Source organism: Arachis stenosperma, chromosome 3, assembly GCF_014773155.1.
Source record: "Arachis stenosperma cultivar V10309 chromosome 3, arast.V10309.gnm1.PFL2, whole genome shotgun sequence".
Lineage (NCBI taxonomy): Eukaryota > Viridiplantae > Streptophyta > Magnoliopsida > Fabales > Fabaceae > Arachis > Arachis stenosperma.
The window spans coordinates 32197692-32222729 of NC_080379.1; the positions used below are offsets into that span (position 1 = coordinate 32197692).

General features: G+C 35.2%; 3 protein-coding genes across 11 annotated transcripts; 1 reads left to right on the plus strand and 2 right to left on the minus strand.

The window, feature by feature from the left end:
- Positions 1-214: 214 nt before the first annotated feature.
- On the minus strand, positions 215-8751 carry LOC130969625 (pentatricopeptide repeat-containing protein At4g14820). Of its 7 annotated transcripts, none has more exons than XM_057895445.1 (6): positions 8419-8751; positions 6955-7094; positions 6503-6540; positions 6056-6178; positions 1979-2606; positions 215-1878 (listed from the first exon to the last, which is right to left on the minus strand). In XM_057895445.1, the coding sequence occupies exons 5-6, from the start codon at positions 2602-2604 to the stop codon at positions 282-284; spliced, it is 2223 nt and encodes a 740-aa protein (XP_057751428.1). In that variant the 5' UTR covers positions 2605-2606; positions 6056-6178; positions 6503-6540; positions 6955-7094; positions 8419-8751; the 3' UTR covers positions 215-281. The 7 variants fall into 7 exon arrangements, with proteins under 7 accessions (XP_057751428.1, XP_057751427.1, XP_057751426.1 ...); XM_057895444.1 differs by having other exon boundaries at positions 6503-6589; XM_057895443.1 differs by having other exon boundaries at positions 6955-7152.
- Positions 8752-11735: 2984 nt separating this feature from the next.
- On the plus strand, positions 11736-12746 carry LOC130969222 (chlorophyll a-b binding protein 13, chloroplastic). The gene has a single exon (XM_057894864.1). The coding sequence runs from the start codon at positions 11869-11871 to the stop codon at positions 12676-12678; it is 810 nt and encodes a 269-aa protein (XP_057750847.1). The 5' UTR covers positions 11736-11868; the 3' UTR covers positions 12679-12746.
- A 623-nt stretch (positions 12747-13369) lies between these two features.
- Positions 13370-24814, minus strand: LOC130968272 (myosin-2-like). Of its 3 annotated transcripts, none has more exons than XM_057893455.1 (24): positions 23889-24814; positions 23285-23383; positions 23030-23173; positions 22784-22934; positions 22654-22681; positions 22354-22522; positions 22083-22146; positions 21937-21950; positions 21762-21846; positions 20788-20891; positions 20541-20679; positions 20119-20237; positions 19875-20027; positions 19683-19772; positions 19113-19190; positions 18771-18929; positions 17953-18150; positions 17512-17717; positions 17302-17437; positions 16763-16892; positions 16319-16426; positions 16114-16226; positions 15173-15367; positions 13370-14260 (listed from the first exon to the last, which is right to left on the minus strand). In XM_057893455.1, the coding sequence occupies exons 1-24, from the start codon at positions 24279-24281 to the stop codon at positions 13799-13801; spliced, it is 3537 nt and encodes a 1178-aa protein (XP_057749438.1). In that variant the 5' UTR covers positions 24282-24814; the 3' UTR covers positions 13370-13798. The 3 variants fall into 3 exon arrangements, with proteins under 3 accessions (XP_057749438.1, XP_057749436.1, XP_057749437.1); XM_057893453.1 differs by having other exon boundaries at positions 23285-23386; positions 23889-24812; XM_057893454.1 differs by having other exon boundaries at positions 15173-15364; positions 23285-23386; positions 23889-24805.
- Between the last annotated feature and the right edge of the window lie 224 nt (positions 24815-25038).

The window sequence follows — 25038 nt, forward strand, 5'->3', positions numbered from 1 at the left end:
AGCTAAGGCCTAAGTTTGCCTCCAAATGACCAATATTTAAATGACCCTCATATTTATAAAGAATAAAATATTATTTCAACAATACTTTCTTGAAAAAATAATATCACACGCACCGGAATATATCAAAGTCAGTGTGTGGTGGTTTTGACTCAAACAACCATAGACTTTTGACGAGTCAATCTACATGAATGCTGTTGCATTTGCAAGATAGGTCTATCAATGAAGATGAAAATATGTGATACTATAGTTTAATTTACAAATAGAAAAAAATGATATAAAAGTCACCAATAGTCTCTACAAGAACAGACACCACCTTTGCAATGGTGAAACCTAGTTCTATCTCTCACAACAATCTCTATTTGATACACTTTCGAAACCAACTTCATGAAGGTATGGCAATCCTCACATATTCTGAGATTTTTAACTATGCGAATACATGATGACTCTTTCCTCCCACTTATTAGCCCATAACATAATGCTAATTTCTCACTATGCCAGAGAACTAGTTCTTTCTTCTCTTCCTCTTCTATATCAACCAAAATGCCTGAGGTACTTGGTGTGTAGCCAATTAGCTTCAATTCACTCACTACCTCACCTAATTTCTCATATATTTGATCTGATTTTTCATGATATTTATCGGCCATCATGAACTCGTGCACCTCATTATTCATTTCAATCCTACTGCATGCCCTCTCCTTGGAGATGCCTCTATGACTCATCAATTTCCTTATCAATCCAACATCATCCCATCTTCTTTCTTTGGCATAAATGTTTGACAAAACTACAAGGGCTCCATCATGATCAGGTTCTATCTCAAGAAGTCGTTTGGCTGCAAATTCACCTAATTCAACCTCACCGTGCACTTGACAAGCAGACATAAGGGATCCCCAAATGATAACATTTGGAGCGAACGGCATTGTCTCAATAACCTCAATAGCTTTCCTCAAGAGGTTGGCTCTACAATACAGGTCAATCATGCAACCATAGTGCTCAAGCTTGGGAGAGATGCCATGCTCATCAATCATGGATGAAAAGAAGTTCTGGCCCTCTTCAACCAAACCCGCATGACTGCATGCGTAAAGTACACCAATAAATGTAACACCGTTGGGCGTAACATGTTCTACTTTCATCCTATGGAAGAGGTTTATGGCACTATGAGCATCCCCATGCATGGCAAAAGCATTGATCATACTGGACCAAGATATCACATTTTTTCTTGGCATGTTCTCAAATACCTCTCTTGCTCTGTCCAAGCTCCCACACTTGGCATACATATCAATTAGAGCATTGTTGACAGACAGAGCTCTTCCAAATCCATTTTTATCTACATATGTATGAACCCATTTTGCTTTTTCAAGCGCACCAACATGAGCACAAGCGGAAATGACACTCAGCATTGTTATCTGATCAGGAACTATTCTGTGCAGCTGCATTTCATCAAACAATTTAAGAGCCTCGTGAGGCTGATCACTCTCAGCATAACCAGATATCATTGCACTCCAACACACCAAGTCCTTTTCAATCATCTCGTCAAATATCATACGAGCCTCTTTAACCATTCCAAGCTTTGCATACCCTGAAAGCATTGCAGTAGAAACAACCAAGTGTTTTGTGGAGAATTCATCATACAGCTTCCGAGCCAAATCCATTGCACCACAGTTTGCATACATGTTAATTAAGGCCCTCTGTAAGTGAGAGTCAAGAACCAGATCTCTTTTCCGAATGAGCTCATGGATTGCTTTGCCATAGCTCAAATTCCCAGCATGACCACAAGCAGAAAGCACAGTACAGAAAATCACACCATCTGGTTCCACACCAGAACTCTTCATCACCTCATATAGCTCCAAAACACGATCATAACCACCATTTTGGCAGTACCTGTATCATAACACCAGAGTGAAAAGGTTGGAATTTTATTGAGCAAAGTAGCAGCAAGCAAAAAATTCACCCAAAAACTATTTGCGGCATACATCCATACCCATCAAACATAATATTCCAAGCAACAACATCCCGATGAGACATTTTGTCAAACAGCAAGCGTGCATCCACAATGCGGTCACAAGCCGCATACATACCAATCAAACCCGTTTGAATGAAAGGGTCAGCATCGAAACCCAACTTGGAAGCAAAGCCATGAATCTCCAAACCTTGGTTCAAAGCAGAGGCTCTGGAAACTGCCTTAAGCAAAGGAGGGAAGCTGAAGTTGTCAAGAGCAAGGGGGACACATGTCCTGAGGGTGTAATAGAGCAAGAGAGCGTTGTAGGGTGTGGGGCCGCGAGAGAAGTCGCGGAGGAGTTGGTTGGAAAAATGGGTGGGAGGGTTTGGGATTTGGGAGAAGAGGGAGACGGCGTACTCGGAGGAGAAGGCGGCGGAGGAGAGGAGCAGGCGGATGAGGAGGGAGTGAGAGCGTTCCAGGTTGGAGCGCAGGATTTGAGCGTGCACTTGCTTTAGTTGTCTCAAAGTTGTCGAAGATGTTATTGCTTTCAGCAATGTATTCAACTTTTGGCTTTGGAACTCGCGGGGTTGGGCAACAGTTATGGTTGTCTTCGTCTGTGTAGGGCTCCACATGGACACGGGCATCGCCATGTTTAAGGTTGTAGCCATTCCTGTCGAACAGAATGAAGGAAGGATGAAGCTGCCGTCTCAAAATGGAGCAATTAATCAAACATATTCCGTTCGGATCAAGGTTGTGAGCATAGTTATCAGAACCGAACCGACAATCAACCCGGTCATACTGGTTCAACCGGTGGGTCACTGATTCACCTGGTTGATCCGGTCATAATTTAAAAAATATAAAATTATATAAATGAAATTAAAATTACGAATTAAAACTTAAAATGCAAGTCTTTACAAACATAATAATCAAATATTAATTTTTAGACATAACTAATGATGCAAAAAGAGATAATAAACTAGTTTCTAGTACAAAATATTTTCTCCATTTAAATAAACAAGAGCAAGCAAAAGATAACACAATCGATAAATCAAGTCCAAGTGATCTTAAAATCGACATCTATATTTTCATAAGACAAATTTGTAGCTTGATAAATCCTATGAAGATATAGATGTCGATTTTAAGATCACTTGGACTTGATTTATTGATTGTGTTATATTTTACTTGCTCTTGTTTATTTAAATAGAGAAAGTATTTTGTACTAGAAACTAGTTTATTATCTCTTTTTGCATCATTAGTTATGTCTAAAAATTAATATTTGATTATTATTATTAGAGTATATACTTATTTTGGTCCTCAAAAAATTTCAAACCAGACATTTTAGTCCTTAACTAAAATTAATTACTCGATTGGTTCCTAACAATTAATTCCGTCAGTCACTTAGGTCCTTGGCTCCGTTAACTCTAACGGAAGACAAAATGATCCCTAAAAACTCTAACATGGGACAAAATGATCCCTGACAATTCTAACAAGGGACAAAATGATCCCTGACCCCTTTATTCGAAAACGACACTATTCTTCCCCGATTTTTATCATATCTCGCATAACCCTAACATTCATACTTTCCTTCTTCACCTTCACAGTCTTCTTTTCCATCTTTTCCTTCCTCCTCTTTAGCTCCAAGATTAAGCCATGGTGTAATTGTCACACGTATCGCACCAACCTCAACATGTCATGGATCACACACTTTCTAAATCCTTGTGACTGGTACATTCACCTCCTCTGTACTTCACCCACCAAAAACATCTACTTCTACGTCTTTGATAACACCACCTCCAACTCTGACAATGTCCACGGCATCCTCAAGACCAAGTTCTACAACTATTCCAAGGGCACGCCTTTCTCTACTCTCCGACAAGCAATATAGATTGTTGGACATCAGGACATCATGAGAAGATTCTCCTTCGATATCATATGCAAATTCTCATTTGAAATAGATACTGAGTGCTTCATTCCTTCTTTTCCGGAGTCCAAGTTGGTAGACAGCTTCGACCTCGCATCCAAGCTATTACAACGAGCAATGTCGTCGTTGCCGCTTATATGGAAACTGAAACGATTACTGAACATTGGTTCGGAGAAGAAGTTGAAGAAAACGATCGGAGTGGTGGACAATGTGGTCATGGAGATGTTAGGGTAGAGGAGGAGGCAGATGGCAACAACAACGACTAGTCTTAACAAATCAGACTTGCTGTCTAGATTCATGGGATCCATCAAAGACGACAATTAGTTGAGAGACATAGGCATTAGTTTCCTGAGTATAAATTGGTTGAGAACAAGTTGAGAATTTTTTTCTTGTGAACATTAAATTTATAGAGTGTGCATTGTGTAGTTTGAAGTTACAGTGTTAGACTGTTAGTGTTATGCGAGATATGATGAAAATTTGAAAAGAACAGTGTCGTTTCCAAACAGAGAAGATCAGGGACCATTTTGTCCCCTATTAGAGTTGTTAGGGACTATTTTGTCCTCCGTTAGAATTAACGGAGTAAAGGACCTAAGTGACTGACAGAGTTAATTGTTAGGGACCAATCGAGTAATTAATTTTAGTTGGGGACTAAAGCGTCCAGTCTGAAATTCTTTGAGGACCAAAATGGATATATACTCTTATTATTATGTTTGTAAAGACTTGCATTTTAAGTTTTAATATGTAATTTTAATTTCATTTATATAATTTTATATTTTTTTTAAATTATGATCGGGTCAACCGAGTGAATCAGTGTCCCACCGGTTGAACCAGTGACTCTTGATTGCCGGTTCGGTTCTGATAACTATGATATATATATAAGAAAGAAGAAAAAACTGTGTTGACCAGCTATAGAAATAAAGCTCTCACTTCTAGTGCCAAGTTTCTTATTATTTACCAAATTCAAAACTGAAAAATTACTTAAACCAATCAATATAAAATTGTTTAGGTTTACTTATGAAGATATAGCATGAATGAATTGCATAAGGCAGGGTGAGTTTTGAATAAACTAGAAAGTAGCCTCTCTTTCTTCTTATCTGATCCCTGGAGCAAAAAACATATTTATATACTAATACTAATTGAGGCCAGGCATTTGTATTTAGAAAAATATAATAATAAAGTCAGCTATAGTATTAGTAGATAAGTATTCATTATTGTAATAACTAATAAGCATCTAAGCATACGTATACATATAAAATTTTAAATAAATAAGAGTTGCAAAAAACAGAGAATCAAATGCACTCAAAGTACAATCACATGCATGCAACAGTTTCAACTTTCAATTGAAAGTGATTTGGTACTTAGGAGATTTGGTCCCTTAGGCCTCTTTATAGTCCCACCCTTAACATGATTAATCAAATTCTGATTAGCACCTTCATAGCTCTATTTAAAGGTGGTTGTTGGTTCTGATCTTTTCCAAAAACAACACTAACTAAAAAGCAAGTTTTGGTCAGAGTTTGATTTAGAAAGAGAAACTTGAAATCCTTGTTACATAATCACACTTCCCAAAGACTAGTCACCGATAGAAAACACATGAACTGAAAATCTGGACGGTGGGTTAAGAAATTATTACATATGCCAATATTTGAGTAAATAGTTATGAACTAACCATGTAATTGAATTAGTAGTAGAGCAATGTTTTCAACATTTCCACTGCTAACATGAAAAGAGAAACATTCTCAACACAATTTGAATCAATGATAAAGGGAGTAATATAATTCTCAAAGCAATTATTTCCTAACCAAAATAATGCAATATAAAAAAGTTTGTGAGATTCAAAAAGGTGCATCATCAACAGGAGCAGGTAAATTGAGATGAATTAGGCATGGAACAACTGTAGCAGGAGCTGGCCTAATGACAAGTGTGTTGTCTTCAGATCCTCCAACAAAATGTGATCTTTTGTGACCCCCCAATTCTTATAAAAGTACACAGCAGTTTAATTCAGTCTTGTATTTCTATGTTTTGGAGAAACTTATTCAAATTGACTACCACTTTATAAGTTCTCTTATTCAAATTGGCACTCAGATAGAGAAACTAAAAACAAAGACTAGTTTTTACTATCGCTATACTAACCAAACTCAACCTAAGGCAATGAATGCTAATGACAACAATTGTGATGAATGATGAATATGACAACTAACCTCCTTCCAAGGTCCTTCAAGAAGAAAAATTGGAGCAGTTGGTATGTAACTTGAAGCCTTACTCATTGAAATAGTGCAGATCCTAGAATTCCGCAGAGAAGAAGGAACACATGAGGGGAAAATCTGCAAATGAAAAATGATCTAAGAAACTGCACTTTACTCAGCAACCAAACAAGAAAGAGACATTCGAAATGCAACAAGAACATCTTTTTCAAATTTTAAATGTCATAGAGAAATTCTGATACTACACTAAAATTTCGGAATTGAAAAGAAAACCGGAAAATTTACATTACTTTTATGAGGAATGGTGAGTGGTGACTGAAACAGTGACTAAGACAGTATGAGTGTAAAGAGTGCTTACAATAGCAACTATAATACTTCTAAAATCAGCATATACAGAATCATCCTCATCATAACATAAAAAATACACGTTTTCATCAAACTAACCTAACAAACTTGTCTTGCTGAGTTCTCATCTCTTCAGCCTAATTCAAAGACAATGCAGATCAAGATGAAAAATTCACTTAATAGTTCCTTCAAGCACCACAGAAACGACAATTAGATCATTCCACCAAAATAAGGCACAAGAAAACCTATGAGCAAATATATAATTAAAAATTAATCAAATTGATCAAACTTATTAAAACTCGTAAAATGATCAATGGCTGAACTCTGAAACTAGTTATTAAGGCTGAAAGGGACAAAGCAGTTATTAAGGCTGAACTCTGAAATTAGTTAAGAAGAAACTGTAACTGTAACTCAAATTAAAATTAGGACAAAACTGTAACTCAAATTAAACTTAGGGAACATTGCAAACCCTAAATAAAAATTACCAAAAAAATAGATTAACTAAAATTCAAAAAACATCGCAAACCGTAAGAGTTCATGAAAAAATTTACCGGCTATGTTGGAAGGCACGTCGAGCTGAAAGAAATGATGCAGAGGGAGGAATGCCAAGCTCAGAGTGATCATCGGTAGTGAGAATATCTCCAAGCAATGATCATCTTGTTCCGAATTGGCACCGCCGTGGTTGTTTGATCTATATCAAAGATGGAATTAAAGAAGATGACAACGGTGCTCGGAGACGACAATGGTATCTGATTGGAGAAGATGAGAATGGTGTGGGTGAGTTAGGGTAATTTAGATAATATCTTTTTTTTAACTTGCGACCGCTTTTGCGACTGATTAGTTTATAAAATCGGTCGCTAATTTAAAAACTAGCAACCAACCAAAAAACGTTAAGGATGATTCTAAATCAAAAATTATGTTGGGGACGGTTTCGATTCTGACCATCAACGTTAGAGACCAAAACAATACTTACCCCTTCAAATTAAAAGTATTAGATCAACCACAATGTCATAATATCATTCAAATATAAACTCAAAAATCAAATAACAAAAAAAAAAAAAACAACCAAGTATAAAATACCAACATCAAAATTTGCCATCAATCATCAAAATTCCCAAATACATAATCTAAGATCAAACAGCAATCCAATGACAAGAAGTCAAGAACAATGAATTAGCCAAGAATAATGAATTAAATTGATTGATACTATCATCTAGCCAATAACAAAATTTAGTTAACAACAACCAATGACAAACAACAATAATAAGATCAAGATTAAGAACAACAATCCACAATCACAATTTATCAAATTAACAAATTATAAAAATGTCAAAAACTGCGCAACATCCTAACAATCACAATTTTATCAAATTAACAAGTTAATAAGATGAACAACATAACAAAACAAGTTAACAAAAACAAGTTAATCTAATCGAAACAAGAACTGGAACTGAAACCTACTAATTAAAACAACAGCTAGCTAAAATAAGAACTGCAACCTCCATCCAGTCATCCTTTTAATATATGGTTCTGCACAATTATCCCCAATTTAACCAAATGCCCAACTAATTGATTACGCACCAAAAAAAACTAAGCAAGATCTTCAATGAATAAACTAAATCATACTGATCTAACCAAGCAAAGGAGGGAGGGGACGTCTCTGGATCTGAACATCAAATGAACAATAGAAAAAGCAAGGAAACAACCATTACTTTTGGTATGAGACTCTAACCAGTGAGCAATGAGCAGAGTATGAGGGATAGGGAGCAAGGTTCATAGATTATTCAACAATTATTCAACTCAGTAAAAACGGCAAGGTTCACAGATTAACTAACAATAATTATTCAAAATTATCCAAATCCTAAAAGAAAAATCACAGTTCACAGATTAACTAACAACAAAAAAAATAATAGTTCACAGTTCACAATTAACAACAAAAAAAATTAATAGTTCACAGTTCACAAAATTAATGAAAAATTATTCAATTATAGTTACAAAAAAATATTTTTGAATACCAGGGACTGAGGGAGCGCAGAACAGGACAAAGCTGACACAAGAGGGGGACAGGGAGCAGTGGAGCACGATCGATGGTTGAAGGTGGAACAGAGTTGGTGCCGGTGGGGCGACTGCGCGACGGAGGCTTCGACGTTGCGACGGTGGCTGCGCGATGGAGGGGAAGAAAGTCGCGACGGTTGCTGCGCAACGGAGGGGAAGGAAGATGCGACGCTGCAACGGTGGCTTCGAAGTTCGCAATTGCGTCGGCGGCGGTGGTTGGACGGAAGTGACGGAGGAGCAGGATATCGATGACAGGAGCTCGGACTGGCTGAGTGTGAGAGAGGCAGGAGCGCGTTTTGGTTAGGGGCAGGGGCCTTAGGGCTGGGGTTGGGGCTGGTAAAGCATAGTTGTCAAAATCAAACCGGTGATCGAACCGGTCAGGTTATTGGGTCACTGAGTCATTAATTTAACTGGTGAGTTATTGGTTGAACCGATAGAACCGGTCATACGTAAATAAAAAATATAAAATAGTAAAAATTTGAATAAAGTGACAATTAAGTCCTTAAAATTTTTTATTTTAGATTAATTAGCCCTTGACAAAAATAAAGTACAAATTTTGTCCTTTAAGATAATAAATGATGAACACATTATGTCCCCCCATTAATTTATCATGTGAAATTTAGTGGTGATACTTATATGTCTCTACTAATTAATCTTAAGTCGAAATCTTCGGAGATCTACTAACTCAATATTCTAAAAAATTTAAAATAAATATCTTTACTAACATTTTAATATGTAAATGTAAATATTAAAATATTTAATACTTATTTTAATAATTCTATAAATTTTAAAGAATTAAAAAAATTGAGTATAAAACTAAAATTAAATTAAATAAATATAAAATAATTCAGCTGTGTATGTATATAATATATAAAATAATTAGCACATAGATTTACAAACGAATACACCAACTTGGTGGTGCCCCTTGTTGGTGCCTAGTAAGGAGGCATGGGTTTGACACTCCTTGAATGCATTTTTGAATATTGGATCAATATTCAAATGCTGCTGGGCAAGACCTGCATTTGTTGGGAGCACTATAGGACCGGTTGGTTCACGAATTGCATTGAATTGACCGGTTTCGTCCGGTTTGTAATGAATCGCCCGGCTTTAAGCGGTTTAAATCCTTTTTTGGTCTAAAATTTTAACCGAATCGGCCAAACTACCGGTTTACCGATTTTTCAGTTGAATCGACCGGTCCGGTCCGGTTTTTACAACACTCAGCAAGGGTTACCTCCCGACTCCCGTGCCCTAATTTACTACAAAACGGCGTCGTCTAAGCTTAATTAAAAAAATCGGCCGAGTCACAGTTCGGTTTGATCGGATCGGTTTCTGGCCAGTTTGACTATTCAAGAGCGGTTTTGAATTTTTTGGTTTTCACATCTGATCGATTCGCTTTTTCTTTTGGTTTGCAGTTCGATTGATTCGATTGGCCTGTTCGAATTGGTTTTTAAAACCTTGCCATTTATATTCTAGTTGTATAAAACTAGTCAATTGCTAATTCGGTGTTAGTAGTGACTGATAATGTTAGTCACTAAAATCAGTCGCTAAATTAACAATTAGCAACTGATTTATCGACCAGTAATTTAGCAACTGAATTATTGACCAAACAATTGTTCACCCTATTTCATTATCAGTTGCAAAACTGATCACTAAAATAAAAAATAGCAACCTCTTTGTGACCAACAGTTTCAAAGACATTATTTTTTGTTTTGGTTGCTAAATCTGTCGTTAAATCAAAAAATTAAATCTGTCGCTAAATAAAAAAATAGCGACCAATTTTATTTTGGTTGTATTTAAAATTTATTGGTCGCTAATTCAGTTGCTATTAGCGACTGAATTTATCGGTCGCTAAATTTAATTTAGCGACCAGTATTGATTTGGTTCTGGAAATTCTATTTCAGTCGCTATTAGCAACCAATTTTTTCGGTCGCTATTCTAATATTTTTTTTATAGTGTTTGATTTAAGAATTTTATTAATGTACGGTTTAAAATTTGCTCAAAGTATGAAATGAATTAAGAAATTTTTTTTCAAATAAATATTAAAATATATTGCCTCAAAAATTAAGTATGAGTAAATAAACTATCTCAAAAGTAGTCTAGCTACTTCAAAAATAATATAGCACACTTCAAAAGTATGTCTTTTTTTTGTGTGCAAACTGTTGAAAATGCAAAATTATTTACTTCAAAAAAGTGATCTTATAAAACACATATTTTAATTCAACATTTAAATTTGAGCCAATCTAACAAATTAAACTGTTTAGAGAAACTTCTTTTTTCATCTATAACAAATACACTTTGAAATTTTTACGTATAACAAAAGGCACTAACATAAAAATCTATCTTTAAAGACTGTTAAAGATAAAAGATAAAAATAACTTTTTCTCGTAATTTTAAAACTACTTAAATAAAGTCACAAACAAAAGTATCATATTATTAGTAGCTCTGATAATATTAAGTGAATGAGTATGTGATAAATTTAGTAATTATACAATATACACGTTCACTTAACATTAAAAGAACCTCACAGATAACATGATATTTTTGTCCTTTAAACTGTTTTTTTGGAGTGTATTACAATATTTCTTAATCTTTAATGTAACTCTGGCATTTTTCCTTCCATCTTTCCCAATCAATTAACCTTCTTCTCACCTTTCTTTCAACTTCTTTTTTAAATATCTTTTAATTCTAATTCCCAAAAAAAAAATGGTGAGATAACGGATGCATAATGAAAACAAAAATAAAAAATAGTATACTTGTGTTAGGCTAATTTTTTTAGTAATAGAGACCTAACATGCGTTATGCATAATTAGAGTCATGGTGTGTTTATTATAGATTTAGAGATACTTTTTTTTTTTAAATTAAAATTTGTAAATTGGAAGTTCAGTTTTGTGTGAAATATAAAATTTAGAGTTTGATTTGTGACATGATAAAGATGATAAACAAATTTTAAACTTAATTTTGTTTAGAATACAAACTTAAAGTCTTTTGAACCCAGATACAATATATTAAAAAGCATATAATTTAACGAGTTGAATTAGGCCTCAGCTGCAATCTAATCTTTAAATAGAAAAAAAAAAAAAAATCTTTGAAAGCCTAACACCAAAATTAAAAAGCGCTTGTGTTAAGGCAAGAGATAAAATGTGGATAGAAAGATATGTGTGGAAGATACTAAAAATCTTTTGAAGCCTTCTTATTGGTTGCTCCAAGCAACACCCATCCCCACCACAAAAACTTGCAACCCTTCTTGTGTTCATAATCACACATTCCCTACGATTTTATTTCCTACAAATGATGTCACACTCACCGAGACCTCCTTTCTACAAGCTTCGGTTATCAATTTAATGTCTCCTATTTAAGCAAATTAATAAGCTTTCAATTTTTGAACTGAAGTACCTAGAAGCTTGGAAGTCATGGCAGCAACATTAATGGCAGCCACAGCTAGCTCTGGCACTGTCCTTAAATCAACCCCTTTCCTTGGTCAAACTAGGGGATCCAACGCTAACCCTCTTAGAGATGTTGTCTCTATGGGAACTGGGAAATACACCATGGGAAATGAATTGTGGTATGGACCAGACAGAGTGAAATACTTGGGACCCTTTTCAGCTCAGACACCTTCGTACTTGACTGGAGAGTTCCCAGGAGACTATGGTTGGGACACTGCTGGTTTGTCTGCTGATCCTGAAGCATTTGCCAGGAACAGGGCTCTTGAGGTTATCCATGGACGTTGGGCTATGCTGGGAGCACTAGGGTGCATCACCCCAGAAGTGCTAGAAAAGTGGGTCAGAGTGGACTTCAAGGAGCCAGTTTGGTTCAAAGCAGGAGCACAAATTTTCTCCGAAGGCGGCCTCGACTACTTAGGCAACCCAAATCTAGTCCATGCACAGAGCATCCTGGCAGTTCTTGGATTCCAAGTTGTCCTCATGGGCCTCGTCGAGGGCTTCCGCATCAACGGCCTCCCCGGCGTGGGCCAGGGCAACGACCTCTATCCTGGGGGACAGTACTTTGACCCTCTTGGACTTGCCGACGACCCTGTCACTTTCGCTGAGCTCAAGGTGAAGGAGATCAAGAATGGAAGGTTGGCTATGTTCTCCATGTTTGGTTTCTTTGTGCAAGCCATTGTCACTGGGAAAGGACCACTTGAGAACCTTTTGGATCACCTTGATAACCCTGTGGCTAACAATGCTTGGGTCTATGCCACCAAGTTTGTGCCTGGTTCTTGATACCCCTGTATGCTTAATGTGTATGTATCATGTGACATGGAAATTAAACTTGTAGATTATTATCATTATATATTTCTGTTATGGTCATGGATTTCAATCACGTAACATAAATTGATCTTCAATTAGGATTGAAGTAAAAACAAGTAACTAGGATAGAGTAAAATGAATAGAAAATTGGAAGCCGAAACTACCGTTGGAAAAGGAAAATATTTCAAATTAAAAGGATTTTTCACAATTCATTCAACGATTCTTTATATGCTAATCGCATACTACTAATTTGACGACTACAATTACTACCTAATATGTTTAGGAGAACAAATAAGAAGGCATGGCAATATAATAGTGGCGAAACTGTTGGACCAAGAATATGAAATAGTTGACTCTTGTATGTGCAGGAAATTGCTCATGGTCAAGAAAGACACTCTACTCAACAAAGGGATTTCTTAACTAGCTTGTAAAAGTGTGTTTAAGGGGATAACAGAAATTAACAAATAGTCAAATACAAATAAAAGGTTTTTATTAATGATGCTTAATGTACATGACTTTGGTTTGAGTAATTTGAAATCTAGAGAGAAAGGGGAGGGAAAAAACAAACATAATTTGCTAAAAGATAAAAGCCACTGATCTAAGAATCAGATCCGAACCAAGCATAGAGGCGATATTTGCAAGAAAATTTGACAAGAGAAGTGCATTGACAAACCGAAATAAGGAGAAAATTTCCTTAAATTCCAAGCTTACCGCATGGGGAGTTCATGTTACATCACATAAGCAACAGAATTTACATGAGCAGTACTGTTTTTTCACTCAGGATAATTAAAATAAAGGATTTACATGAACTAGACCATCCAATACAGGTGCTAAGCAACTCTACAAGTCTACAACTATGCACAATCTATAGGATATCCACTATGTAACAAAATTTGTAAATATACAATTTTCCGCCTTCAACTAGAAGAAGCATAACACTTGATAAATCAAGTATTCAGCAAAGATGATATGAAGAAGCATTTTTTAAAGGACAGAGTTCATAAGAACAATGTTTTGCCCTTTTTGCTAAATCTTGATCTTGTCTACACAATTCATCAAACGCTGAAAACAGATTGCTACCATGCTCTCCAACTCAATTTTTTAATTTCCCCCACCATGTCCTCCGACTTTTATCTGCTTCATGAAGCTTTGCTTTTGTCTCGCGTAACTTAACCTTGTATTGTTTCTTCCATCCCTCAAAACTCTGCTTAAGTTTACGAAATTCTTCAATGGAATTTGTGGTGGTGGAGTTCCCTGGTTTAACCTCATTCAGAGCTTTAACTTCGTCGTCGAAGTTCTGCCTTCGCTGGTCAAATTCCTTCATCAGACTGCTCAAAGTACCATTTGTCCCTCTTTCTCTGATCCCGTTAGCCTCTCTGCCTCCATCAGAGACACCGAAATTGCTAGAAAACTTTATCGGAGTGTTCACAGCTGTTCGAGATCCCACGCTAGCATCTTCAGAACCATAGTACCGAGGAGACAGGACTTCATTTCTTGTAGATTGAGTATTGCCACTATCAGAAGCAAGGCTCTTTCTAGCAGCAACGAGACTCATCTGCATTAGAAATTGCAATTAGAATCTTCCATGAAGTGTGGAATTCCAAGTTAAATATGAGCCCTTCTGCATCTGATTTTCCTACTAAATAGTGCAATAAACAACAGGCATACCACGTAATAATTATTTTTTTCTTGTTGGCAATGATAAACCAAAGGCTATACCCGACTCAATATCTAAGAGATCCTGTAATAGCACTTATGCTAATTCTTATTTAAGAAGACTGACACAAGTAATCCAAAAACTTTCTACTCGGGGAATACAAAAGTTACCTCCTCCACTTATAAACAAGTGTCATTTTGGAACCTTCTTTACTTCCATGTTTCATGTGTTCTAGAATATAAACAAACGACTAATTATTTTATGCCAATTTTACCCTTTTCTCTTATTACTCCATCAGGGCATTAATTCTTAAACTAAAATCTTTCAATAGGAAATTACTCATTCATACAATTATTTTCTTTTTACTCTGTTATCACCTCTTTGTTGACCTATCATAATCTTCCTTTTTCAATTTAGTCAAAGGGTAATTCAGTCTCTTTGATTAGCCCCAAAAACTACAAATATTTAATGATTCCTTAATCACATCGTGGCTTTAAATGACATTCATAAAGGAACAGTATTTGCTAAACCGAGCAGAGAACAGCAAGAAATTGTTTGTGACTAAAGGTAACTAAACAAGTTAAAAGATTCCAGTGATAATGATATTTATGAGTAAGTCGAAATTGAGGGCTTTTATAAGGTGGCTACTCACATAAGATGTTTTCATATGAAGATAATAGCTAAGATATTGCAAGTGTTATATTAAATAATTTAGTCAAACACGTCAAATCATCTAACAGTTCTCAGTTATCATCTTCACATGAAGACATCTTCATGTAATAGTCACCTTTTTATAAACTGAAAACTTACTTGCAAGGATGCTCTCTGTTTTTGCCATGCTTCCTCCATTGATTTCATCTTTGCCTCATATTCAGCCCACTTTCTCTCAGATTGTTTTAGTTGTTCCCTTAATTTAGCATTTTCCTCTTCGGCCTTGTCAACTCGCCTTTGTAGTTGGGCTAATGGTGAAGGTAGGTTCTGAACCCGCTCTTTGGATATATCCTGCTAAACCAAAAGTGATAAATAAACGAAAGTCCTTTGTTGTCACTTGACGAGGGTTTTACCAAATCATGAACAAAAACATTGCGATACTCCACACCCATGGAAGAAAACTATTTCAAATGGTGAAAGGTGAAAAACGTGAAATTTCTTCATTTCATCTGGTTTACCTTCTTGATAGGTATTTATTTAGTATCATGTTCAAATGGGAAATTATACTACCCTAAGAAAGTTAGAGCTAGTTAAAACCAAGACATCCTGATTTTCTCTTTTGGGTATTAAGAAGGGAAACAGTCTCTGCTCTATGATCCTAAAACTTAAAACCAAACCATGTCTAAACATCAGCCTTCATCTCATCTAGTTTGATTCTTCACAGGTTATATGATATTATATTGCATACTCGTGTAATATGTTTGCTAACCCATCATCATATTTAACATGCTAATTTTAAATCATTTTCAATTATCATATAAAACATTGAAATTTTAAACCCTAATACCATCCTTACATACATAGGAATCAAAGATTCCCACATACTCGTTGAGCATGTCTACCAAACAATATTAAGCATCAAACAAACAGATATAAATGTACTTAGGTTTGAAATCTCATATGCCACTTAAGTCAAATAGTAGCATGAAACTGGTGTTTTAGATGTAGAAGTTGAAAAGCTGAAAAACAACCAATTAGATGGATCCGTCTAAGTTAAAATACTGAAGAAAATAGGAAAACAAGTTTTCATTGTAAAATACCTTCACTTCCAGCATCTTAACAAGTGATTTCCGTCTATGTTTTGCATTTTCAGGATAACTCTTAAAACCGTTTGGAGTACTTGCATCCTTACGAGCCAGCCACCCACGAATTACTGCATGAAAAAAAAGGGGAGCAGATAATAAGTACAAAATATGCAACACCCATACATAGGCTTATCTGGACACAGAACAGAACCACACAAACCAGATTGCAGTTGTATAATTGCTTGGATCTCCTCAAGATTTTTAGAATAAATTGTTATAGAAGGCTTCATAACACCAAATTTCCTTCTTGTAATTTCTCCACGAACATCTGCAATAAAACCAAATTATAGGTTAGGACAAAAGTAGACAAAAGATGCACACAATTACTCGTAATTAGGATTGTGAAGAGTACACCATCAGTTAATGTTTATAAGGTTCTTCAGGGAAACTCAGATGTCGAAAAGGATTCAAGGAAAAGTAAATAGAATTTCTTTTGAGAATAGATGTCACTTATATTTTCATGAAAAATATTTTCCTTAACAAATATGCATTTAAAATAAAATAAAATAAAAGATTAAAGGAAAAAAGCGTTATTTTTTATGTGTGTAATGCCGCGAATAATAACAGTTCAGCCAAAATAAACTCATATCATTATTGACAGTACATGATTGTAATGTTGCCACTCCTTTCTTAAGTTCCTGGAAATAACTCCTTGCTTGATAACCACGGAAGTATTTTTGAACCACAACTATTCCTTGCAAAACCTGTTTTCTCTTGAGCTCCAGTGAACCAGTCTACAAAACCAACCGGGGTACAAGAATAACCAAGTCAAATAAATTTAAAGTATGAATCAAAACAACCCAAAACAAGACATAGTAAATTAAGAGAAATTAATGGTTCAAAACAAATTCTAAGTCAAACAAAAATATAACTTTCCGTGGAAAATCAACCATCAAAATTAACCTCAGCCTTTGCCTTTTAACTTGACATAATTAGTTTTTTTTTTTTTTTTTGGTGTCAGACATAATTAGTATATACAGAGTTCATGCAATTATGCAAAGTGAAAGCATAAAATGATTCCAATGCCAAACTATTTTGACAGGTAATTATATATTCAGCCAGGATCACTCAGGCAGAAACCAACAAAAAATGGAAGCAATAAAAAAGGATCTCCAGCCCTGCAATGGAAAGTTAGACATATACCTGCCCAGCTCGAAGATACAACTTAGTATAGCCGAATTGGTACATCTCAGAAGGGATATTAAATTGTTGCAAAATGGCAACTGAAGTGCTCAATGGATCCTGATATTTGTTGGCCTCAGAAAGCATAAACCCATACCTAAAGAAATGAACGAACATAAATCAGCCCTTCATTCAAGATAGTATGAAAACCATAATCTATTTCTCTACTACCTTGTGGAAAACTCTTGATGAGTCATTCGAGTTGGATATCCAGCCCTTGAAGTTCTAACAACCTCAAGAATCCCACTACACTTGAGCTGTTGTAGGACAAGGTCTTCATCATAAATGTCAGGCAGCTGCTTAGTATTTGGCCTTATGCATCGAATGAAGTGAGGTGTGGTGCACTCCAATTGGTCAATCAAATTGAACAATTGACCCTAATAGTAGAAAAGCAGTTAGATTTAAGTTGCTCAATTTGTGGCATTCCACTTCTTTGTAAAATCGAAAATTAATGTACTTTGTTATTAAACAACGTAATTTTGAGGATAGAGTTTATTGTCCATAATCACCTCGCCGCATCATGTCCAAATCTTTTATAATGAGCCATAAGAATAAGTTTCATCCAAAACTTATTGAAGCTAGAAGAATCTCAATAAACTAAAACAAGATTACCTTAAACTTTTTACAAACACTCTGCTCCTGTGAATCCACGGCACCTGTGCTGAAGGAATTTGAACACTTCAGAGACTGATCAAACATTTTGGAGAACAATGGCAGCAGTTCACATTTACATGATGCAAGGAATTGTACGGAATCGGAAGGCATAAAATCTCTGTTCTTTTCTAGAAAGCCATTCGTATCATACAGAACCTGATAAGAAGTCCAAATCTCAGTAAAATCACAAAACAAAGCACAAATTTGGTTTCCATATACATAGTCTACAATAACTAATGGCTCTCATACAGAAAATCATGAAATAATTATGTAACCATTTAACAGTAAAAACTACACTATAAACACTGCACATGCATCATAAATTGTTTAATACCAGGATGACATTGTATAAAAATGTTTCTAGTGTATGAATTAAAGGACTCAATATTTATGTCATTATTATATTTCAGGATTTCAGTATATATATATTGTTAAATAGAAAGACATAGGGTTAGAGTAAAATTGAGACTTCATCTAATTAAGAAACTCGTAAATGACCATATTCAGAAATTTGGCCTTTGCAAATTATATGCTGCATAAGAATTAGTGATACAGATTAGTGATACAGATTGCTGCATTCTCAATCCTGCAGGCTTATCAACATTAGTATCTAGCATGTATGCATTATATTATAGTCCTCTATGTCCAATATGGTAGGAAGGTATGCAAAACTAAATCAAGTAGATTAAACTATTAAAGGATTAATTGGAATTGAAAAAATTGCAATAAAATAGGTTCTGCAACAACTAGTTCCAAAAGAGAGATCAGTAACTAACCTCCCCTTCATAATGATGAACACTGAAAGCCCTGCCTCTCTCCCCTTTGAAGTAAGGATTAGTACTCAAGTGCTGCTTAAGTTTGTTTGCAAACGTTAGATCAGAAGCCTTAGGCAAATTTGATTCCTCGTCCAACAAGGTGAGTAGACTGTGAGGTTTCTGCACATTTTGCAGAAAATAACAGTTACATAATTACACTAATCAGAGATAATATTGTGAACACATCCAAACGGGTACCTGAATGCAAAACATTTCTATGAAAAAAACATAATGTCTAAAATGTGTGAAATCCAACCACAACAAAGGCTAAAGTTCCAAAACATGTATAAAATTAAATTATACCCTCTCAAAGAGATCCAAGCACTCTTGATTGTCCTTAAAATATATTTTAGTCCACTCAATCCCATCTGACTCGTAGTCCTGAAATAAAAAAAATGAAAATTATAATCTTGCTGTTGTGCATGTCAAAGCCTTTTGAACACAGGCTTAGCTCCTTACAGTACCGATGGTCAATGTCTTTTCAACGGAATTTGGCAATTTCTTATCCAACTCTTCTATTTTTTCCAAGGTAACATAAGTTTTAATACTTTTTTCATGAATTGTATCGTATCACACTATTGCATTTAAATTTTAAAATACTAATTGGCATCAAAATACCCAAAGCAATATTAGGGTACGTTTGGTTTACGTCTTCATTTTCTGTTTTCATTTTAAGTATTTTCTATTTTCAAAATTGTGAAGAAAAAAGAAAAAATAGTAAAAGCAATAAAAGCATGTTTTTTGTGTCCACCTCATGTTTCGTGGTTTTTCTTTTTCCTTGACAAAATTCTGAAAACAGAAAACACTAAAATTGAAAACAGAAAATGAAAACAAAAACCAAACACACCCTTAACAATTAAAAGAGGTACTGACCTCCTGCTCTTGCTTAAACAGATGCCGATTGAGATGATGTTGAAGTCTTTCATTTGCATAATTTATACAAAACTGTTCAAAGCTACTTTTCTGAATGAGACAAGAAACCGTTAGATCATATAGAAGAGATTGTCTGAAAACATATAACATTCTTTAAAGCACAGAAAACATAAATTGATACAATTTGCATACCTGGAATGATTCAAAACCAGTAATATCCAAGATATTTATGGATTTCCCAGTACATCTTTTACCCACTTGAAGTGACTTGTTGATTTGGTCTACAATCCAGTTAAACAAGTTTTCATACATAAATTTTGCAATTTCGTCTCTCGTTTGAATTGCCTGAACATAAGATGAGAAAAGAAAAATAAATATAAATCAATTAGGATGTGCAGAAAATAGAACATGTGAGATGTTCAAGTAATAAACATACCTGCTGCAATATCAATTTTTTTGCATTAGTATCCTTCTCAGGCTGGATTTTCTTGGTAGATAATGCTGCCTTCAATGCCTGGGAGCTGCAACCCATCAGCCGAGCAGCACTGGTAACAGCTACCCCCAAAAAAAGAAATATAAAATTAAAATATAAATAAATAAAATCAAATATATAAATTTCAAATTTCTGTTTATTTCAAAATAAAATATTTACAATATATTAGTCAAACTAAACCTCTTTAAAATCCTACTATATATAATACAAAACAAATTGTAACTCAGTTCCGATGGCATAGTAAAAATTCGATGCCAGTTCCCAGATTGCTTTGGGAAATCAATGACACTGATAGCATACTGAAAATAGCACCACGTTCAACTAGTTGATCAAAAGGAATATGATACAGATGCAATGCAACTTACCTTCATCATCCAGAACCTCAATGTCATTCTCACTGTCTGCAACTTTGAATGATATATTTCCCAGCCATAGTATAGCAGCCAGCACCTTAAAGATCAGCTCTTGGTCCTCTTTGCAAATTTGGACAATATCGAGTGCTTTCTGGAGAGACACACAGCAAAAGGAATGAATATAACATGAGATCGTAAGACACCTCACAAAAATTTAAAAAAAGTTATGGTGTACAAATTAAACTGTTGGGTGATATACCATCAGCTGATGAAATTTTTTAGCATCATCAATGCCATCAATCATCAAGCATTCACTCTGATTAAGATATTTATAATAGCTGGCTGCTCTAAGATTAAGTCTCTCTGCAGAGGAAAGAAAATGGTTAATATGAGCAAAACTATCTACAAATTTAATAACAAGCAGAAAACGAATTTGCATAAAAATCAACTGTCCGTTTAAAATTAGTATGTAAAATTAAGAGAGAAAATCGCATATACTTATAGAAAGATACCAATCAAACTTATTCGTTAGACAGGAAGTAGGGGTAGGGTATATGGAGAAGATGATAGATCACACTGTATCTGGTTTAGTTATGAGAAAAGAAGATATACCCCCAATGGCAATAGGTAAATAGAGAATACAATATTTAGAGGTAGGAGGGTGTTGGGGCCTTGGGTATTGGGTGGTGCCCAAAGTCCCACATCAAATAATATGAGATGCTTACTGTTATATTTAAATTGGGTGGTTCTTTCCCATTAATACCTAGATTTTAAAGTATGGTTTCCCACTTTGCTTAGGTATTTCACAGAGGGTATCAACAAAAAGCATATCCATATAACCCCAACTAATAGGAAAAGGCTCAGTTATCAATGTTGCTGTTACTGCATTAGTTGTTGTAAAAGAGATCCTACTAAATATAGATGGTGGATGGTCATAATTCAGTGTCAAAAAGCAGTGATGTACTGCAAACATTGAATGAACTGATTTGCAACAGTTGATGTTGTCATATTGGCACATTCTTTTGATGAGAATAAACAAAGGAATGGGATTAGTTAGCTTGTAAAAATTAACCAAATCGACTAGTTGGCGTGTGAAAATAACACTATGGGCATTGCCATTTTAATGCATTTTCCAATAAACCAACACATTAAATAAATATTTCAAGAGGATTCATTACGTGAGATAAGAATAGTATATAAGTATTCAAAGAAGTAGGTTCTCAGAAGATGCACCTTTAAGGCCAAATGAAGATCCAGCACAAAGTTGATAAAATATGTGATATGACCTCTCACCACTGGCCAGCTGAACAACTCTTGACTGTTCATATTGGACATGATTATTTCAGCAGTGATAAAAGAAGAGAATTACAATTCCATGCTTAAATTCAAATATGGCACTTCAAATTACCTTTTCTATCAAAACTGTTCAATTTATCACATGGGTTGGCATAGGACAAACAAAGCAATAAAATATGTCAGTTCAGTAATTGCAATAAAAATGGATGTCAGAAGAAAGCACATCTGCAGTAACATCTAAAGCTTGAACAAGCTTACATGTTTGAACTTTAGCCCCATAGATTTTACCCATTGTGCTGAAATGAATTTCAATCAGCTTCCCCTGCAACAAATAAAAAATGTATGTCAACTGATTCAATTCAACTACTAAATCTTTTGACATCATGTAAAAGGTGCTGCATAGCCCTAAAACATAAAGCTGCAAAAGAATATCTGCTATATATTTGATGGAAAACTATCAACTAAAGAGATCTAATAAAACGATCACATAAGTAATAACCATTATACAGGAGGACAAAAATAGACTCACAAATCTGCTAGAGTTTTCATTCCTAGATGTTTTTGCATTCCCAAAAGCTTCTAGCACATGATTTGTTTGAAGAATTTTTTCTTCTGTACCCCTATTACTACCACCAACAGCAGCTAAGTACTGCATAGCAATCTTTGCTGTTTCTGTCTTCCCAGATCCACTCTCACCACTGCAACAAAAATCCAATAGTTACTATGAAGTATGAACAAGTGCAGTAGTGATTATAACTTAAAGCTACCGAGTTCAGGAACATGTACTATGTGTGAGGAATAAAATGCAGAAATGTGCAAAAGCACAGACCTTATGATAATGGACTGATTTGCTTCATCTGCAAGATACAATAAACAAATAGAAAACCTTAATAAACATATCATTCAAGTTGAACATAAGGATCTCAATGGTAGAGAAGGAAAAGGAAAATTTCATTCACCTCTCATCATCTCTGTAAAAGCCTCATCCGCCACAGCAAAAACATGAGGACTATTGGTAAATTTCTGCTTATAAGCTGAAATACGATCATTTCCAAAAATCTGGAGATCTTTGAAGGGATTGACTGCAATTAAAACGGGACCTGCTTTAGTCTGCGTACACAAAACAAATGCAGCGTTCAGCAGATGGACACACATAGACAATCACCCAAGTAAAAGAAAAAGAAAACTGGGGTAGGCAAACATACATAAATCATGTCCTGAGAATGTCTGAACTTAATATTGTGAAGAACTGATGGCTCATTCAAATAACAGAGCTTCATAAGATCGTCTACACCCTCAAATATTTTAGGATTAGCTGGTACAAACTCTGACCTGGCCACGTTAATAACCTGAAGTAACAACTCATCAGAAAATCAAAAAAAAAAAAAAAACTGTCACCTTGCATACCCAAAATTAAATTTAACACTATCTTTGAAAGAAACCAAAAACTTTACACTTACATTTCCATTTGAGAGTGAAACAGATGCTTCCTCTCCCGAAGTTGACTGTATCGTACCTAGTTCCCACAGTCCACTTGGTTGTCTACACCAGACACAAAGCTTCTAGGGAGGAGTAACCAAATACCAAAAGTTAAATTAACACAAAAACCCATTCCAACGATGCATCAAAGAGCAAATACAATATTAATACATAACTCATAATATAAAACTGCCACAAACATAAACATTATATATATAACAAAGCATAATTTACAAGAAACTTTCCTACTCCATCCATTCCTTTCTATCAGTCACTCAAAACATGTCTACTTAATTGGATCCATGTATTTATCTGATTACATTAATTCAACGATGTACCAAATCTTCAGAGTGACCGCTAGAAAAAAAAAGGGAAAGAAAGGAGTATCTTTCAATCAACTAGCAGAGACTCCGGGGAGCAAGCTGCAGTTAACCAAAAACTAAACAATAGATCCACAAACTAATTACTAAGAAGTAAGAAGTTGAAATTTTCGGCATCTAATCTAATGCAACATCGTATCAAATATTTAAAATTTAAAATTAAAATACTAAGAATAAAAAACATAATCTCTTGCCATGTTCTTACCTTTTTGATAATGTAAGAAATGTTATCATCCTCCAATTCCCTAATCTTCCCAGACGAAGCTAAATAAGGTGAATCTGCATCCATCATCATCTTCACCTTCTTGCTCCCAAAACCATCACTTCTTCTCTTCTCTCCCAGCTCATCTTCCTTCCTCTTACAATCAAACCCATTCGGCAAGCACTCCGGCATGGCGTTACTGCCGTCTCCGACCTTAAAGTTATTCGGCAAAGACCGCCTCGCCGGAGGCAGCCGTGCACGGGAGGCCGGCCGTGCCGGCAATGCCGGAGGCAAGTCCTTCGGCTTTGCTTCCTCTTCCTCTTTCCGACGAAGAGAATCGAGCATCTCTTCCAGAGAGCTCTTCGCCAAAGAAGATGGCGAAGCCGATAACAACATCTTGATTCCTCACAGACCACAAAGCCTCAAAAAAAAAAAGAACAAAATTTCACAAATTTTGTCCCCCAAATCCACACTCAAAATTCAACAGAAGAACTGCATTTCCAGAAGCCACGAAATCGAAACCACACTCTTGACATTCAGCATCGAAGAAAAAACCAGTTCCCCGCTTTAACTCCGAGATTAGGAACAAACAACGGAAAGAAAAAAACCACCAACAGAAAAAAAAGGTTTTGAAAAGGTGAGGATCGAGAATTGATTTTGCTCGTTGCGCAAATCAATAGAATTTGATTTGATGAATAGAAAGAGACTCAGGAAGCGCTGGTTTCAATTAGTTAAAGCGTGAGTTACGAGGTTTCTGAAGAGTAAAGAAGAAGAAGAAGAAGAAGAAACAAGAGAAAGAGAAGGAACAAGGCTATGGTTGTTGTGCTTTGTGTGAGAAACAATTAAACAAAAACTCTCTTCAACAGAAGGGATAATGAGGAAAATTTCTGTTGTAAGTTGTAACAGTGTTCTGTTTTCAAAACCAAAAGTTTTCTTTTTAAAAATAAAACTTAAAAAAATAGACACAATGGAAAAACAAGTGGTTTCATAATCGTTTTCCTCTTTCTCTCTCTCTGCACCTCGGAAGATAAATACAAAAAAATTATAAAATAAAATAATTTAATGATAAATTTGAATTTAAAATTTTTTGTCGTGGTAGTAGGTTATGATATTTGCCTATATTTTCTCGGAAATTCAAATGTTAGAGGTTGGA